This window comes from Heteronotia binoei, chromosome 16 (assembly GCF_032191835.1).
Source record: "Heteronotia binoei isolate CCM8104 ecotype False Entrance Well chromosome 16, APGP_CSIRO_Hbin_v1, whole genome shotgun sequence".
NCBI classification, from domain to species: domain Eukaryota; kingdom Metazoa; phylum Chordata; class Lepidosauria; order Squamata; family Gekkonidae; genus Heteronotia; species Heteronotia binoei.
Genome location: NC_083238.1, coordinates 32,415,229 through 32,433,505, shown reverse-complemented (window position 1 = coordinate 32,433,505; position 18,277 = coordinate 32,415,229). Strand labels below are relative to the sequence as shown.

The following is an 18,277-nucleotide window of genomic DNA, read 5'->3' as shown; positions in this document are numbered from 1 at the left end:
GTGTGTGTACTGGTCTGAAGAAACTGAACAAAGTTTGAGTCCAGTGGCACCTTTAAGACCAACAAAGTTTAATTCTGGGTATAAGTTTTTATGTACAGGCAAACTTCTTTAGGTATCTAAAAAAAGTGTGCATGCACATGAAAGCCTTAAATTAAATTTTGCTGGTCTTAAAGGTGCCAGTAGACTCATTCCTAAAAACGTTCTAGCTAAATTCTTCACTGGTGACTATTCTGAAAACAAGCATGGTTTATGGCTAGTATTAGTTATCTGTGAAGAATAAATGAACCAAAGGTTACACTTACAGCTGTTTCATAGTTTTTTCCAGCTCTGGAAGTTGGTCTTTGAGTGCTGTAATCATCCTCGTATCATCTGATACAGACACATAAAACTCCTGGTAAATGATAAAAAAATACTCTTCAAAGAATAATTCAAAGAAACTGTTGATTTGTCAAGATAAAATATCATAGGAACTATGGTGCTGAGGAAAGGAAAAGTTTTCCACTCTGATACCATTAGAGTTACCAGCCTCCAGGTGGGACCTGGAGATCCCCCGCTTTTACAACTGATCTCAAGCTGGCAGAGATCAGCTCCCCCGGAGAAAATGGCTGCTTTGGAGGATGGACTCTATGGTATTGTACCTTGCTGAGGCCCCTCCCCTCCCCAATCCCCACCCTTTCCCAGATCCAGCCCCAGTTTCCAGATATTTCCCAACCCAGACCTGGCAACCCTAGATGCAGTTTTCCCAATGAAAAATGATCCCCATGCTATACTTTTAGCTGCAGCAAAGAAAAAGACAGGTACCTCTATTGCTGTCTTTATTCCCTACTAGGGTTAACAGAAACCTGAGGGGGAAAGGCATTTTGATTGGGAAAATGGCATAGAGAGAGAAAAAAGTGTCAAAACTTCCATGATCCACATCAGTCCCTCCCTCCATTGCTTTTTTTAGAGGAACCAAAGACACGTAATGAGTTCCTCTTATGAAACTCCAATATCACATGAAGCGCTACTCTGCAAACAGGACCAAAAGCGCTACTCTGCAAACAGGACTTGTCGCTGTTGTCTTGTAATCTGAACAATAAAAATAATTTTGCTTATCCTGGAAAGGGAAGTTTAATCTACTTTCTCAGCTTATGGTCAGGAATTTTTTTTTTTAAATTATACTGAACATTTAATTTTTTTATTGTTTCTGATATTCTACTAGCAATTATTAACTGTAGCTTCTCTGTGAAGGTTTGCAAAACACTGCTCCACCAGTCAATGTGTGAGTTAAATATATGGGTCCCATGTCTTCCCAATTGCCATATTTTCACAATAATTCTAACATGACACCATTCATATTATGAAATAAGCTGGTATCTTTCCTTTCTTACAACTGCAGCCATAGTATTGATTGTTGCAAAATTCACGGCAGACAGAAATATCACTCTGCAGTTTAGAGTCATCTCCTCAGAAAGTGAATTCTAAAACTGGAGAAATAGCCTCAACATGGTTTGGGGGTGGGTGGGTTTGCTTCTTTTACGATTAATACCATAAATGGTGACTGTTACGTTGTTGTTTTTATTTTTAATAATGTTCTACATTGTCAGCTGCCTTCAGATCCACAAGGGAGAAAGCAGCTAATATATGTTCTTTTAAAAACCAAATAAAAATCCATTCTGAAAGTGAATGGCATCTGTAGCAGTTGTGCCCCTACCTCCAGAAAGGCTGTGGCAGCTTCATCTTCCTGCAGGAGATCTCCACACAAAGCAGCCCACTGCAAAACTAGGCGGATGACTCGCCTTTTATTGTTTAGGGCATAATCCACTTTTTCTTGCTCGGTGCCTTGGGAAGGTTGAGCATGATAAGTGCCACGATGTCAAGGAAAACATTCAACTCAGCTAATCTTTTATCTCCTTTCCCAGAATTTCCCAGTCTTTGCTCATCATGACATACTTTTCAGTAAATTAGCTCTCATCCTGTAGAAAACCATAACTGCCTAGGAGGAATCAATGAGATTTTCACATGTTCCACAGTTTAAAGATTTTTGTGTCTTCAGATTATTGATGAGAGGGGAGAAAGATAAACTTAATGGCTGTTTAATCTTAAATGACAACTGATTGATTGTTCATATAATGAGACATGGGTACAGTTTGTAAGTTGTCTAGGTTGCCAATCCTCTTTGTGTCGTCAGAAGAGTAGGCACACAACTTTTCTTACACCATGAATTTGAGGTCATGCCTGATTCAAAGATTCCACACATAGGGACAGGGCTTTTTTTTTTGTAGAAAAAGCTCAGCAGTAATTCATTTGCATATTAGGTCACACCCCCTGATGCCAAGCCAGTCAGAACTGTGTTCCTGTGCATTCCTGCTCAAAAAAGCCCTGCATCCTCCTGGAGCTTACGGTAGGCCCTCTACGAAGAGCTCTGTAAGCTCTTGGAGGATTGGCTACATCAGGGGTGTGTGCCCTAATACGCAAAGGAGTTCCTGCTACAAAAAAAGCCCTGATAAAAAGTGCTGTTAAGGCATAGCTGATGTATGGCAATGCCTTAGGGCAGGGGTGGCCAACGGTAGCTCTCCAGATGTTTTTTGCCTACAACTCCCATCAGCCCCAGCCTTCAGCAATACTGGCTGGGGCTGATGGGAGTTGTAGGCAAAAAACATCTGGAGAGCTACCGTTGGCCACCCCTGCCATAGGGTTTTCAAGGAAAGAGATGTTCAGAGGTGGTTTGCCATTGCCTGCCTCCAGTGAGCACCCCTGGACTTTCTTGGTGGTCTCCCATTCAACTACTAACCAAGGTTGAGCCTGATTAGTTTCCGAGATCAGGGCTCCTAGTGGCTAGCCCCTGATAACATTCTGTACCAATTGCAGTTCTGGAGTACTCTCCAAGGGAAGAACACATGAAGAGTATATTATTTAACATGCAAAAACTACTGGATTTTCTTTACCATAATTTTGTTTGTTGGCCAAGTTCTTAAAAGCATGAATTGGGGGAGAGGAGGACCCTGGCTTTCTTGACCACTGCTGTAGTCCAAGAGATGTAAGGTATGTTTAGGTTTCTTCTACCAATAATTTATTGTCCAATGACAGGATTAGCCTGGGACTCCAAGGTTTGGTGGTAAGAAGGAACAATGTGTATATTCATTGCCTCCCCGTATGTGTTGGGGTGTTGGTGAGAGTAAGCATCCAGGGGGATTCTGTGTTCCCTTGTTATAACAAACTCAGTCCCTTCATATTCATCATCTTCTAGCATACTTTCTCAGACAATGTCTCTCAGCATGGATACCATTTATTCATTTAAAATACCTAAGCAATCTTCTCAATTAAAAATAACCAGAACTGGCTTTTAAAACAATGACAGCCAGTGTGGTGTAGTGGTTAGAGTGTCAGTCCAGGATCTGGAAGTCCCAGTTTCAAATCCTCACTCTGCCATGGCAGCTTGCTGGGTGGCTCTTGGGCCAATCTCACACTCAATCTACCGGTAATCAATCTACTCAATCTACCGGTAATCTACTTCACTGAGTTGCTGGGAAGATAAAAGGAGGAGAGTGATATAGGCCACTATGGGTCCTTGCTGGGGAGAAAAGTGGGATATAAATTGAGTTAAATAAATTTTAATGATATTGAAGAAGATGATATTGGATTTATATCCCGCCCTATATCTCAGAGCAGTCACAATCTCCTTTTACCTCCCCCCCCACAACAGACACCCTGTGAACAGTGTTCCCTCTAAGCTGAGTTAGCACGAGCTAGCTCACAGATTTTTAGCTTCCAGCTCATACATTTTTGTCTTAGCTCAGGAAAAATGGCCCCAGAGCACAATAATTTATGCAATAGCTCACAACTTCAATGCTAGTAGCTCAAAACTTTAATGCCAGTAGCTCATAAAATAGATTTTTTGCTCACAAGACTCTGCAGCTTAGAGGGAACATTGCCTGTGAGGTAGGTGGGGCTGAGAGAGCTCTTACAGCAACTGCCTTTTCAAGGACAACTCCTACGAGAGCTATGGCTGACCCAAGGCCATTCCAGCAGCTGCAAGTCGAGGAGTAGGGAATCAAACCCAGTTCTCCCAGATAAGAGTCCGCACACTTAACCAATACACCAAACCATTAAAAATCCATACAATTAAAAACAACTGAAAACTAGTTGAAGAGTTTGAACCATTACTCAAGTCAGCAATGAAAAATACCATTTTCCATCAAAAGCAGAGGCAGATTAAGAAAGCATATCAAATTACAAACTGCAGAACAGGACATCTACTGGCCAAAGAAGAAATGAATACCACCAGAGTAAACAATGGTACAGTTGGGCAGAGAAAGAAAGACAAGTCCCTCCCCCCCCCCCCCAAAGACCCCTGGAGAAAAGTTTCCACCTCTTGCATAAAGGCTGGCAAACCACAGCGGGGGGACACTGCAGGTTCTGGGTGCCATCACAGAAAAGACTCTGCCTCTGGTCACCATCCATCCACCTTACCTCCAAAGGTGAAGACACACAGAGCATGGCTTCTGTAGAAGGATTGGACTAATAGTCACGTTCTTAATGGCAGCTAGGTTTAAACTGATTGCTCACTTACACAGGCATTCAAAAAGTAGGGGCTTTCCAGTTTACTATGGGTAGGCCTACAATCCATTTAAAAGATGCCCCCCTCCCCCCTTTACAGATTTTAGCTGGTGGAGCCCAGCTCTCCACAGAGAGTGGGGGAGGGTGCCTGCATTTCTTTTATCTCCAGTGGAGATAAAAGTAGTTTAAGGTTAGCCACTTCTGAGAGAAAAACAACACAAGAGGAATGTTAAAAAGATCACCCGCTTCCCGGTTTCTGTCTCCATGTAGAAATCAGCAGCAATCTGTATAGTGTGTTGGGGGGTGGGGGTGGTGGAGTTCCTTAATGATTATGGGATCACACATATTCTGTTCCCCCCAACTGTTGGGGTAATTAGTACTTCCTGAGGCAGCTGTCTCTAGCCTCAAGGGCTTCCATAGGTACTGGAACTCCAAATAATTTCAAAGCAGTGTTTTTTAAAAGTAGCTAATTCCCTCAGGTGTAAAATTCGATCACTTTTTGAGAGGGCAAATTTTGACAGGAAAATTAGGCACCCATGATTGTTTGGCACAATGTTAGGTTTACTGCATGTTATAATATCTATCTTGAACTCCAAATGTCATGGTCACTAAACATGGGCCTGAAAACATGGGTTTGACTTCTAGTCCTGTTCAGTTTGGAATGTGATTCTAAACATATTGTCTGACTGGCACAGAGAGAGAGAGACTCATGAATAAAAAGAAAATTGAATGCAGTGGTAGCGTGTGCTTTCCAGGTGGAATTAATGGCCCAGAATATTTTCCACGTATGACAGTTCTGACAAGCAGAGGGCCCAATGTGACAATAATTCTTAAAATAAAGTGCTTCCTTCAAATCAAAGCATGAGAAGTTTGACATGCAATCTATGGTATGACTCCAGAGATTTTCAACAGCTCAGAAGGGGTGGGTGGGAAGGAACCCATGAGAAATCTAGAAAAAAAAAGCTCTCCAGTCTCCAAAAGATACAGTAACATGTACAATGCACCAAAATTGGTAATTTAAGGGGGGCATTTAGGAAGTGAGGCCTTAATAAGCCATAATTTTATAGTGGTTTCCTTGAAGTCTTAATAAAAAAACCTACTAGGAAATTAGAAATCCTGTCAGGACTCCCACTACAGCAATTTTGCTGCTGGGATTTGGGGATATTTATAGCAACCCATATTTTAATTTAGTTTGGAAAATATTTAGTTAAGAAAAAAATAAAACTAGATAGGTTATTTTATGGAAGTGGGATATAGTTGCATTTAAGCGTCAGTCTCTATAATATTTCAGATATCCAGAAACATTTCACGGAGTCAATCTCTTCATGCAGTTTCCACCGTGCAAGCACTGTAATTATTTAATATCCTTTAACCCGCTTATTAAGTGACTCACGGCAGGCATTACTAATTTCTTCCCTCTATTCCCATTGCTCGTCTACTTATTGTTAATTCCGCTAATAATTTCTCCCATGCAAATGCTATCACATGAAAACTCACAGAGGGGGAAAAAAAACCTTTCTGAAATGTTCGAGCTGTGTATCTATCAGAATAATAGCTTTATGTATAAATAAATGCCAGAGAGGCTGTAATTTCTGAAGTATTAATCAACAATGATGTTGTGACTGAATACTGATTTCGGCAAATTTTGTTGCCTAAAAACTGAAGCAAGTGGTGCCTCCTTCGATGTAATACGGTATCCAATCCCATTCATGATGACTCATGTGCATAGATGCAGAAGCATACTGAACACAATCTTTACATATATATTTATACAGACAGACAGATATACATACATCTTTGTACTTACTGGTCATGTTTTGTTTTAATCGATTTTTTGGGGGGAAACCCTATGAATTCTGCAGGAGCCAGAGTAGAGTATATCTCTATCCTTACAAACCCTTTATCAGGTAGATATCAGGTTAACTATCATGGGTTTCTCCCAAAGAATTCAAGGAAATATAATTTGCTGAAAGTGCTGAGAACGTTCTCCGTTGGCGTTTCTTAGATCACCCCACAAAGCTATAATTCCCAAGGTTCCCTGGGGAGAAGAAATGGATGTTATACCAGCTTAAAAAAAAAAAAAGGTAAAGGTAGTCCCCTGTGCAAGCACCAGTCGTTTCCAACTCTGGGGTGACGTCGCATCATGACATTTTCACGGCGGACTTCTTACGGAGTGGTTTGCTACTGCCTTCACCAATCATCTACACTTTCCCCCCAGCAAGCTGGGTACTCATTTTACCAACCTCATAAGGATGGAAGGCTGAGTCAACCTTGAGCCGGCTATCTGAACCCAACTTCCGCTGGGATCAAACTCAGGTCGTGAGCAGAGAGTTCAGACTGCAGTACTACAGCTTTGCTACTCTGCGCCACGGGCTCTTAATCCTGTGGTAAATGTGATCAGAGCACCTTATGTTTACACTACTGGGGCAAATCATGGCTCCTCCAGGCTGTTTTGGTTCAGGAAAATAGCATTATGGGACAACTCTCCTTTCCCTTGCACACAGTCTTAGTATGAATCAGGGCCCCATGCACCTGAAAATTTAATTTAAAAAAAATGATGAAAGCTCTCCCCATGGAGTTTCAAGTGTAGCTTCTTAACACTCACAACTGACCATGCAACAGAATTCATTACATCATGCAAATTGATGTAGGTACAATAAAGTTAGAGTCCAGTGGCATCTTTAAGGCTAACGAAGTTTTATTTAAGGTATGAGCTTTCCTGTGCAGACACACTTCTTCACATATGGATGGAGTTGGTTTCCCAAAGCTTACAATTCAAATTAAACTCTCAGGTATAACCTACCAGTTGAAAAGGCAGCAGAGGCAGATAGAGGAGAGAGAAGCAAATGAGGAAGGATGAGCAAAGGTGAATTTGCCTTTCCAGAAATTCTTGTAGTTGCACATTGGCCATAATGTGTATCCAGCCATGCAGTTCCTCCAATGGAATAGCAGTTCCATCTGTGGAACAGGGAATGCTGATTTCTGCCAATTACCCCTCCTGCCACAGATCCCCAGAGGGCCAGTTTGGTGTAGTGGTTAAGTGTGCGGACTCTTATCTGGGAGAACTGGGTTTGATTCCCCACTCCTCCACTTGCAGCTGCTGGAATGGCCTTTGGGTCAGCCATAGCTCTGACAGGAGTTGTCCTTGAAAGGGCAGCTGCTGTGAGAGCCCTCTCAGCCCCACCTACCTCACAGGGTATCTGTTGTGGGGGAGGAAGATATAGGAGATTGTAAGCTGCTCTCTGATTCAGAGAGAAGGACAGGGTATAAATCTGCAGTTTTCTTTTTCTTCTTCTTTGCCCCCTATGCTGTTGCTGAGGGTCCACTGACTTCACAGGAATTAGAAATGTCGGGGATCAGTGAATGGCAGCAGGAGGTGGAAGCAGAAAAGTCTCATGCGCCAAAATCCACAGATGGCTGGATATTTACCACGTCTTGTGAACAACTACTGACTTTGTCCATCGATTGTGGTTAATTTTTCTCTATGAACGAGAGGTCATGATTCAGTGATACTCCTCACGGTGGAAAAGACAGACCTGGGTAAATATGCCCCCCCCACCCCCTGCTCTCCTGCTTGGTTAACTTCATATTATGGAACTGTAAAAACCACTGCTTCAGTGAGAACTAAATCCTCTTACCTTCCAGAAACCAAGTAAGATTAGCCCATCTGCTCGCAATCCATGTTCTCAAAAGTGTGCAAATTATAAACAGTCACACGTAATTAAATTATAAAAATATGGCACGCTTTTAAAGTACGTGAATATGCCAAATTTCAGTGGTGTGTGCATTTTAGCCAGTTTTTGCTCACAAATCTAATCATTGTGCCCCCGCACTTCACTATTGGGATCCTTTTCTGATACAAGATAAAAGTACAAATTTACACCAAACTGCTTGAGCTGACACCTTCACACCTTGAAAATTTCACCTGCATGACTTCTTTTTAAAGGAGAAACTAAACCTTAGCCACATGGCCTCCTTGGAACCTAGCTACCTACATCCCTTTTTCCATCTCCAATCTCCCCTCTCTGTTTCTGGATGAGCACTGGGGTACACTGCATCAAATTCACAGGCAGTGCAGATGTGAGCAACATGGGTACAATCAGGGCTCTTTTTCTAGCAGGAACTCCTCTGCATATTAGGTCACGCCCCCTGATGTAGCCAATTCTCCTGGAGCTTACAGTTGGCCCTGTACTCCCTCTAAGCTCTTGGAGGATTGGCTACATCAGGGGTGTGTGGCCTAATATCCAGAGAAGCTCCTGCTAGAAAAAGAGCCCTGGGTACAATTATTCAAATTCAACACTATGGTGGGGGGAAACCCTCCAAAAGGGGCTTTCAAACCTGACAGGAGAGAATGCTAGGGATAAAGCCTATTGAGGCATGTATTGAGACAGTAGGGGCCAACAATAAGACAGAGTATATGGGGGAGGGTTAGATATATTTTAAATTAGTCACAAATTGAAATCGATTAGCTTCAGCCAGGAAAGCAGAACCAGTCTCAAATAAGCAGGTCTGCTCAGAAGTAGATCCTATTTTATCCAATGAGGCTTACTCCCAGGAAAGTGCATATAGGACTGCAGCATTACGATACCATCAGGAGTGGAGTTACACTCTAAGTCCATTGAAATCACTGGTCTTAGAAAGCTGCAACTTTGTTTGAGATTGCACTGGAAATGGAACCGCCCACTACTTGTTGCAAATGCATACTCAGTTTTCCAGATTTCAGTGCAGAGGTCACTTCTTGGATCAGTTAACCCCGGCACACTCACATCTCATGAGCCTGATCTTTGTCAAGGAATGCAAGGTGGGTTTTTCCCCATTAAACAAAAAGGATATTGAGCCATCAAAGCCGGACAAAGCTGATTATTCGGCATGAACACACAGTGCATCATAACAAAATCATGAAAGCCAGGATCTGTGAAAAGAAGACCAAAAGCAACCACATTATGTTCCAAAAGCATGCTGAGCTATGATAACTTTCTGTTTCAGCTAAAGGCTTTGTTGGCTCCCTAAATATGACAAATGATTCAGCTTGGTCAGATATATTTTGTATTGATTAAACATATCATTTAACAGGGAGCTGCTTTTTGACCCTCCATGGTGATGAGATATGAAAGACAAACTACACGGAAGGTTCCACAAATGAGCTCTCACACTTCCCACCTCCCTTTTCAAAAGCAGGCGCACACAGCCCCAAATTGTTCGGATTCAATCCTGATTGAAACTAGGGCCCTGCATTAGGAAAAGACTTGGTTGTTTATTTACAGAACTCTGAGTATCTTGTGCAGTTTTGGTCCTGATGTATAAATGTGAAAAGCAAAACAAAAGAAATTGAGAATATTAGGTGCACCACGTATAAAATGGCCAGCTAACTGAATTTTTTCTAGATTTTAAAATTGGGTTTCTACTGATGCCCAGTATTATGCCCCTGAATGATATGAATTTCTGTACACATTCAGTAAATTATGGAAAGACCAAGTACCTGTTTCACTCTTCCATCTGCGGTTATTGAAGGTAGATATAATAAAATTCCCTCTTCAGAAAGGTTATGTTCATGCTCAGGGGTGATCAAACTGTGGCTCAGGAGCCACATGTGACTCTTTCACACATACTGTGTGGCTCTTGAAGCGCCCCCACCCCCACCCCGTTGACTGGCTTAAAGAAGGCATTTCTCTCTTTAAATCACTTCTCCAAACCAAGCCAGCGGCTTGGAAAATGCATTTAAAGTTAAAGTTGCTTTCTTGTCTCCTCTCCCTTCCTCCTCCCTCCCCCATCTTCCTTCCTTCCTTCCTTCCTTCCTTCCTTCCTTCCTTCCTTCCTTCCTTCCTTCCTTCCTTCCTTCCTTCCTTCCTACCTACCTACCTACCTACATCTGACATTTATTCTATGTGGTTCTTAGATTAAGCAAATCCAGCCACCTCTGCTCATGCTCCTTTGGGGAGGTTGAGTCTGTAGAGCACAAGTTCGTTAGCTGCCCATTTTACAGGGAGGCTTATTTTAGAATTATTACCCCATTAGCTGATATAATCCCTGGTCACATAAACACAATAAAGTAAGGCTTTACTGGTTTTTAATCCGATAAAAATTCTAAGATTACATGTTCAGTTGTTAAATTCTGTGCATGAATTCTTAAATTACAGGAACTGCATTTTTAAGTTCTTAAATTTGAATTTCTATTACTGCCTTTTATGTCTGATCAAACTTTATGATGGTCTTAGACAGTAATAAACAAACAATGAGTGATATATTTGGATCTAATTCTGATTTGCTCGCAGGCCATTCCTCATGGCATTGTAAAGTCCAAGGCAATGTAAAAACAATCCACTAACAGTTAATCTGCAGTGTATGAATTGATTATTCTCTATATGATGTGAGACAGTGGGTGCGATCAGACAGGCACGTTGCTGAGGCAGTATCCCTGCTCTTAAAAAACTGTGTGAGTTTGGGATGGTTTATGTTGTTCAGACAGTGCCCCCTAAACCAGCATCATAGTGCAGCGGGCCTGTGGTTGATCCTCCACATGGCTAACATGCCACAACCATGAACCCACAGCTGCGGTGGGTGTTCCCCCTCCCCCCCCCCCCCCCCGTTGTGCATTGTGCAGAAGCAGACAAACACACGCTCCTGGCTGGTTCTATGGGGGCACTGAAGTGCATATCGAAGTGGGGTTAGGAGGGGAAAAGGACATGCTGGAAATAGAGTGGAACTATTACACCACTCATGCATTTCCATGATGTGCTGGGGAGATCAGATGTCGAGAAACTCGCTGTGGAAGTGCTTCACTAGGGAAACCACCCAAATTTGCTGGAGGCTATTTAATTCACTTGGAAGTCATTTCAGCACAAGGTATGGGTGAGTGGGGCATGGGACTGAGATGTGCACATGTGGTTGCACCCATTTAATCCAGAGGGGAGGGGTAGATATGGCGGGCCAAACTGCTTGTCTGATTGCATCCGGTGTGGTGTCATGGTTGAAGTGGTGGAATAGGACTAGGAAAACTCTCACTGGGTAATCTTGGGCCTGTCTAACCTACCTCACAGAGTTTGTATTTGATAAAATGGGATGGAAGACTCATGTATGCCATCTTGAACTCTGGTGGCTTGATAAAAATGTAACAGGCTGACAGTCTTCTTTAACGCTGCTTGACATATTACCTTGGCTGGTCCTCTTGAGTGTTTAACTGTTTGTACAAATGTTCTATTGGCATGGGGACCATAATGTTGAAGGAGAAACATGCCACAAGATCACTGTCAGTTTCTGAGAGCTCTACAAAGCTGCTATGATGTCATGGAATGTTTTGTAAATATTCAAACAGCTCTTCCTGAAAGTCTCACTCATTAAAGACCTAGGGTTGCTAAGAAGAGGCAAGGCATGGGGGAAACTAAAGGATACAGGGATAAGGCGGGCAAACAAAAAAAGGAGCACTGAGAATGAAAAGCCTGAGAAGATAGGAGAAAAAGAAAAAAGAGGATAGCAAAAATGTCAAATAGAACTTAGGGAGATGACAGCGAGAAAAGGGGGCTGCATGTTGTTGGAAACAAAACAGGACAGGAATAAGAGCTTTGGAACATTGGGTATCTGGGCTAGATTGAGCTACGGGGCCAAAGGAATATTGTTAAGGACTACGTTTTACATTTTCTTCAGCCAGCTGGGCAAATCATTGGTGGCAAACCTTGAATAAATCAACAATGGAAAAGTCTACAAGCCTTGCACTGTCCTAATGGAAATCAACTGTCTCAGTTAAATTATTATGGTCACCCATACGGTCTAGTACTTAAAAATAGCTTTGAGTTGAATGTGCACACAATCAAAATAAACTGTTGTTTTCTGTGCATAACAAAACTGTTTCATATCTTTCTTTTTTTTTATTTGCCTGGAAACATAAAAATTTAAGTACTCACTGCAGACATTTGCACCTCCTGCAACTGGAAAGAAAAAGAGGGGGCGGGAAAAGAATCCCATCGGTTAGATCCTTTGGACTGATTACAAGTACAGCAGAAAGCTATTTTCAAGTACTCAAGGGAATGGGTGATCTAATATTTTGATTTGGTGGCTGAAACTGCAAAGTTCTATGCTGACAATGGAACACTGCCCCAAGGCTCTCTGGAAAATAATTTCAAAAGAGGCAGCTTTGCTTTGTTTTTGCAAAATGTACCCAACACAAATTAAAAAAACATGGCACCACGTTTCTAAGTCCCTGAAACAAGGGTGTTCATGAACTTATGGAGACTACCTTGTACCAAGACAGAACTCTGGTTCGTGTAGGTCAATACTGTGTTTTCTGACGGTTTCCAAACAAAGATCTTTCCCAGTATCTGCTACCTTATACATTTTCCTCTGGAGATGCCAGAGACTGTTCCTGGAACCATCAGCATGGAAATCAGGAGGTCTACCAATAAGCTATGGATCCTCTTCCTAAGAATGGTACCCAAAGTGGCATACAACCTTGATAAAATAAAGCATCGGGTACTGTATTTTGGTTAATATATGTGGCTATTTTTAATGTCCAAGGAAAGCACCAAATGCACACAGTGCAAATGGAAGCTTTGGCTGCAGTCCTGCAGTTAGATTCCTGCAATCCTATTAAGCAGAATTTAAGTAGCCAGTGTGAAGAACTGCACCCCCCACTTCCTGTATTAATGTACAATTACAGAAAGGCTTTTAGAACACAGTTTGAGTCCACTGACACCTTTAAGACCAAAAGTTTAATTCTGGGTAGAAGTTTTTGTGTGCATGCACACTTCTTCAAATACATTGAAACAGGTTTCCTCAAGCCTTACATACAGGTAGAGAGGTGGTGGTGGTGGGTTGGTTGCCAGGAAGGGCTAGATAGAGTCTAGGTGCATAACTGGGTGATCATAATTATAGCAGAGATTGGGTTAAAGCAGTTGGTAAGACCTATGAATGGCATCACATTAACACACAAATACAAGAGTTAACAAACAGATGTGAGAACTAACTACAAGTCCAGTGGCACTTTCAAGACCAACAAAATTCAATTCTGCATATAAAGCTTTTAGTCAGTCTACCTGTTCCTTCACTTGATTCAAGACGCATTGTTTCTAGGAAGTGTTCTAAAATTTTCTCTGGAGTTCCTGACATCACAGTGTACCTGATTGTGAAAAAGGGAAACAATCAGTAAAGAACTAGTCTGAACCTTCTGGAGGAGGAAGGAGAAGGCACAACTGTATCAAATAAATAATGCAGGTAAACTTATTTAGCATTAGCTAGACAACCTTTACAGACTTTTTTAAAAAAATGTTTTGATTTTTAGCATACATTAATCCTTCTACATTTCATAACACCTGGCAGTTTCAGACCCAAGGCCATTTCAGCAGGTGCAAGTGGAGGAGTGGGGAATCAAACCCGGTTCTCCCAGATAAGAGTCCGCACACTTAACCACTACACCAAACTGGCTCTCTAAATGAGGCTAGTATCCATCAAGTCCAGCATCTGAGTAGTCAGAAAGATAGATAAAAGAGCAGGGGAGTGTTATTTCCAGTGTTTCCCAGGTATAAGGACAAGCAGTGGCTACTTGCTAAGAGTAAATTATGTGAGTCCCGCAGCTCCATGGAGAATGTGGCCCCTGTGGTATGAACACGTGTGCCCCCCATGGTAAACCACGCAAGGTTCAGGCCACTAAACCATCCTGATTTTTTTTTAAAAAAATCATTTTTGTTGTTATTATGTTGTTTCTTATACAATGCTGTTACCCCCTTCACCGTGTACCTGCATTTTCTTTCTTTTTTGAGCATGGCATAAAAACACATGAGGAGCCATGATGAATCAGACCAAAAGCCCATCTCGTCCAGCATTCTGTTCACACAGTGCCCAACCAGCTACCTCTAGAAAGTTCACAAACTTCTAGACTGAGCAGCAGCATCCTATCTGTGCTCCCCAGCAACTGATTTAAAGAGGCATACTACTTCTAGAGGGAATAAACAGCCACCATGACAAGTAGCCACCCAAAGCCCCATCCTCTACTCCCCTTTTAAAGCCCAAGTTGGCAGCCATCACCAAATCCTTTGTAAAGAAGTACTTCCTTTTGTCTGTCTTGAATCTCTCACCCCTTCAGCTTCAGTGAAGGACCCTGAGTTCTACTATTATAAGTTCTACTGAATTTTACTACACACAAAGCAATGTTTTATATGGACCTAAAATCAGAACAAACATGGACTAAACAAGTGCTGCAACACAATCACAGTTCAGATTGCACTGAAGAACTGCTGTTTCACAGTCCTACTTCCTTTTTTGAACATGTCATGCACCACTTGGTGCACATAACTTTGCATCATTTTACGGCATCCAAATCGAGGGGAATAGGAAACTTCCCCCCTTTGCAAAAAGAAGCCCCTGCTGAGAATAAGCGGTGGAGCTGAGCTCCAGGAGCTCCTCCATACTTTGAGAACTGATCGTCACACAGTTCTTTTACCTGCCAGCCCCTTGGAAAAAGCTGCATTGATGTTCCATAAAGGCAAACCCTTGTTAAGCCAAGTGCACTTCCTTCAGAGATACTATCTTGGGGAGTGAAGCAGAAAGGCAGCGAGAGAGAGTTCATTTTGCTGTAGTTTGAATATGAAAGTGAAAATGAAACGCCGGAGGTGAAAACTAGTTGGTAGGCATACTCTCTGCATGAAATCTGTTAGCAGGGCATGTGATTGCCCAGAAAGAGAGTGTTGGTAGGTTCATCTTTGCAGCAAGCTCTTCAAACAAAAAGTCACACGGTAGAAGCAGAGACAGGAAATTGCTGCATATGGAAAAGACCCAACTGGCATTCCTAGCAACATGCTTCTCAAACTAAAGACAACATTTCTAAAGTGAGAGGGGCCAGGAATAAAAGCTTCCTATGCATCACAGGAAGAGGGCCAAAAGAGTTGGGTCGGAAGAGTTAGGCCTGAAAGAGTTGGGTCTCGTGTTTCCCACAGCTACAAAGCAGCTGCAGAGAATAGCTGATATGATAAAAATGAGGAGAGCCCAAACAGACTGGGAACGATGCTGTAGTAGAAGACAGGAATCCGTTTTCTCACTAGGCTTGTCAGCCCCCAGGTCCCGGTGGGGGGGAGGTTCCCTGCTTTTAGGGGTTCAATCTGCTGCCAGTCAGCTGGCCAGCAAGGGCAACCCTACCCCCAAACAGGGACATTGCTGCACGATGTCCCCAATGCAATGATCAGATAATGACCACGCCCGGAGATGTTGCAGATGTCACTCTGGTATTTGGACAAACTCTATGGTTTTGAGGGCAAGAAACCCGGAGTGTTGCGCAAATACCGCAGTGTCCCAACGCGATGTCCCTGACGCGATGATATCACTTCTGGGTGATGTCATCAAGTTGGGGGCATCACATGACATCCCCACCTACCACAGAATGCCCCCAAATCCCCCTGCCAGACAGGCGAGGGGGCCTGGCAACCCTATTTCTCACATGAAAACCATACTGGGGCAGGGGAGTTATTTTCCTGATTATGCTGCTTCATGTGAAGCACCTGTGCACATGGAGTGGCAAAATCAGGGCGATAGCTCCTCCCCAGTGTGGTTTTAACTCAGGAAACTAGCTGAGGTGAGGGGGAGAAGCAGGACTTTTAAAAAACAATGTTTTGTTTAGCGCAGGGGTGGCCAAACTTGCTTAACGTAAGAGCCACACAAAATAAACGCCAGATGTTTGAGAGTCACATGACATGAACATCAGATGTTTGAGAGCCATGAGATGGATGGATGGAGGGAAAGAAAAAAGATGGGGGAGAGAGAGGTGGAAAGAAAGCAATTTTAACTCTCAATGCATTCTCCAAGCTGCCAGCTGGCTTGGCTTGGAGAAGTAATTTAAAGAGATAAATGCCTTCTCCAAGCAGGCTGAAGGGGCAGTGGGGGCTCCAAGAGCCACACAATACATGTGAAAGAGCCGCATGTGGCTCCAGAGCCACAGTTTGGCCACCCCTGGTTTAGCCCTTACGCGTCTCTGGGTGTGTGAAAGATTCTTGTGATGGTAAACCAAGAGCATTCCGAAGCTGCCCTCCCATCTTTATTGTCCCAGTTTCCTTACAGTGGAAGAATATACCTTATAGAATGTAGCACCTTTAACTTATTGTAGTTTTTAAAAATTTTATGCAACTGTTTTTAAATGTATTTATTAACCGTATTTTACAATTGTTTTGTATAATAATCATGGTGTATACCATGTCCTGTTAGCCGCCCTGAGCCTGCTTCGGCGGGGAGGGCGGGATATAAATAAAATTTATTATTATTATTATTATTATTATTATCCACAGTCTGGAGTTATACTGGTTTAATGGCTATTCCCTTTCCCCCAAAAAATTCTTGGGATTGTAGGCCTGTGAGGAGGGAAGGATGCTGGGGACCATCATCCCATAATTCCCAGTACAGTTTAGGTCAAGTCATGCCAGTTAGTAACATAACAATATCTGTGTGACTTTCTAATTTAAACCAGTTCTATAATGATGATGAAGATGATATCTCGCACTCCACTCCAAATCTCAGAGTGGCTCACAATCTCCTTTATCTTCCTCCCCCACAACAGACACCCTGTGAGGTGGGTGGGGCTGAGAGAGCTCTCCCAGAAGCTGCCCTTTCAAGGACAGCTTTGTGAGAGCTATGGTTGACCCAAGGCCATTCCAGCAGCTGCAAGTGGAGGAGTGGGGAAACAAACCTGGTTCCCAGGCTGGGATGTGATTAGCTGATCATTTCTTTTCAAATCTGACACACTGTATTTTTCCACAGAAAGAACACACTTTTTGTAGCAGGAACTCCTTTGCATATTAGGTCACACCCTCCTGATGCAGCCAATATTCCTGGAGTTTACAGTAGGCCCTGTACTGAGAATCCTGTAAATTCTTGGAGGATTGGCTACATCAGGGGTGTGTGTGGCCTAATATACAAAGGAGTTCCCGCTATAAAAAAACACACACTATATAAAACACACTATATAAAAAAAACACGCCCTGAACACACTATTGTTTATATCATGATATCACTGTAAATGCTTAATTGACACTATGGAATGAAAACATACTTGTGTTGAAGAGGCTGTGAGCTGCTCTGATTTGAAGCCCTATTTCCAGGTGGGACCTTCTCCAGAACCAAGACATCTTGGTCATGCTCCTTCAGTCTTACAGTGTTTGCCTCGACATCCTAAAAGAGAATTTTAAAATAATTCTCTAAATATAACATTTAAAAAGAAGGAAGAAATATGAATGGCTTTCATGCGCTCTAAATAAATACTGAATGGCAATGATTTAAAGGATTGACCTAGTCAGGGAAAAACAGAACATGGGATCCAATATAATGGAAGGTTGTACTTTAACTGGGTGCTGTTGTCTAAAACGTTTTTATTGTATTTTATTGTTTTATCATATGTTGTACTCCGCCCTGAGCCCTACAGGGAATGGGCAGAATAGAAATATACTAAAATAAATAAACAAACTTCAGTGAAATCACGAGGGACAAGTTAATTCCAACAAATCCCATGCATTTCTTTAGAAATTTCTCTCTCTCTTTTTTTTTTCTTTAAAAATTTCTTTTGGTCACAGCCAATGCTCCCTCTTGTGAGCAAAAATTCTACTTTGTGAGCTACTGGCATTGAAATTGTGAGCTATTGCATAATTAGTTTGCTCTGGGGCCATTTTTCCTGAGCTAAGAAAAAAATGTGTGAGCTGGAGGCTAAAAAACTGTGAGCTAGCTCACACTCACTCAGCTTAGAGGGAACACTGGTCACAGCCACAAGCTGTAA

The 18,277-nt window shown here is 42.4% G+C and overlaps 1 protein-coding gene across 2 annotated transcripts in view; it reads right to left on the bottom strand.

The window, feature by feature from the left end:
• The window catches only part of RAPGEF4 (Rap guanine nucleotide exchange factor 4), a 252,831-nt gene that overhangs the window by 36,398 nt on the left and 198,156 nt on the right, over window positions 1-18,277 (bottom strand). The window contains exons 15-19 of one of the 2 annotated variants that reach the window (XM_060257080.1): window positions 17,561-17,679; window positions 13,566-13,648; window positions 9,373-9,451; window positions 1,694-1,844; window positions 303-391 (exon numbers count right to left, since the gene is read on the bottom strand). In XM_060257080.1, the coding sequence (XP_060113063.1) occupies window positions 303-391; window positions 1,694-1,844; window positions 9,373-9,451; window positions 13,566-13,648; window positions 17,561-17,679 (521 nt within the window). Of the gene's footprint in view, window positions 1-302; window positions 392-1,693; window positions 1,845-9,299; window positions 9,452-13,565; window positions 13,649-17,560; window positions 17,680-18,277 lie in introns of those variants that run through there. The other variant, XM_060257079.1, reaches the window with a different exon arrangement.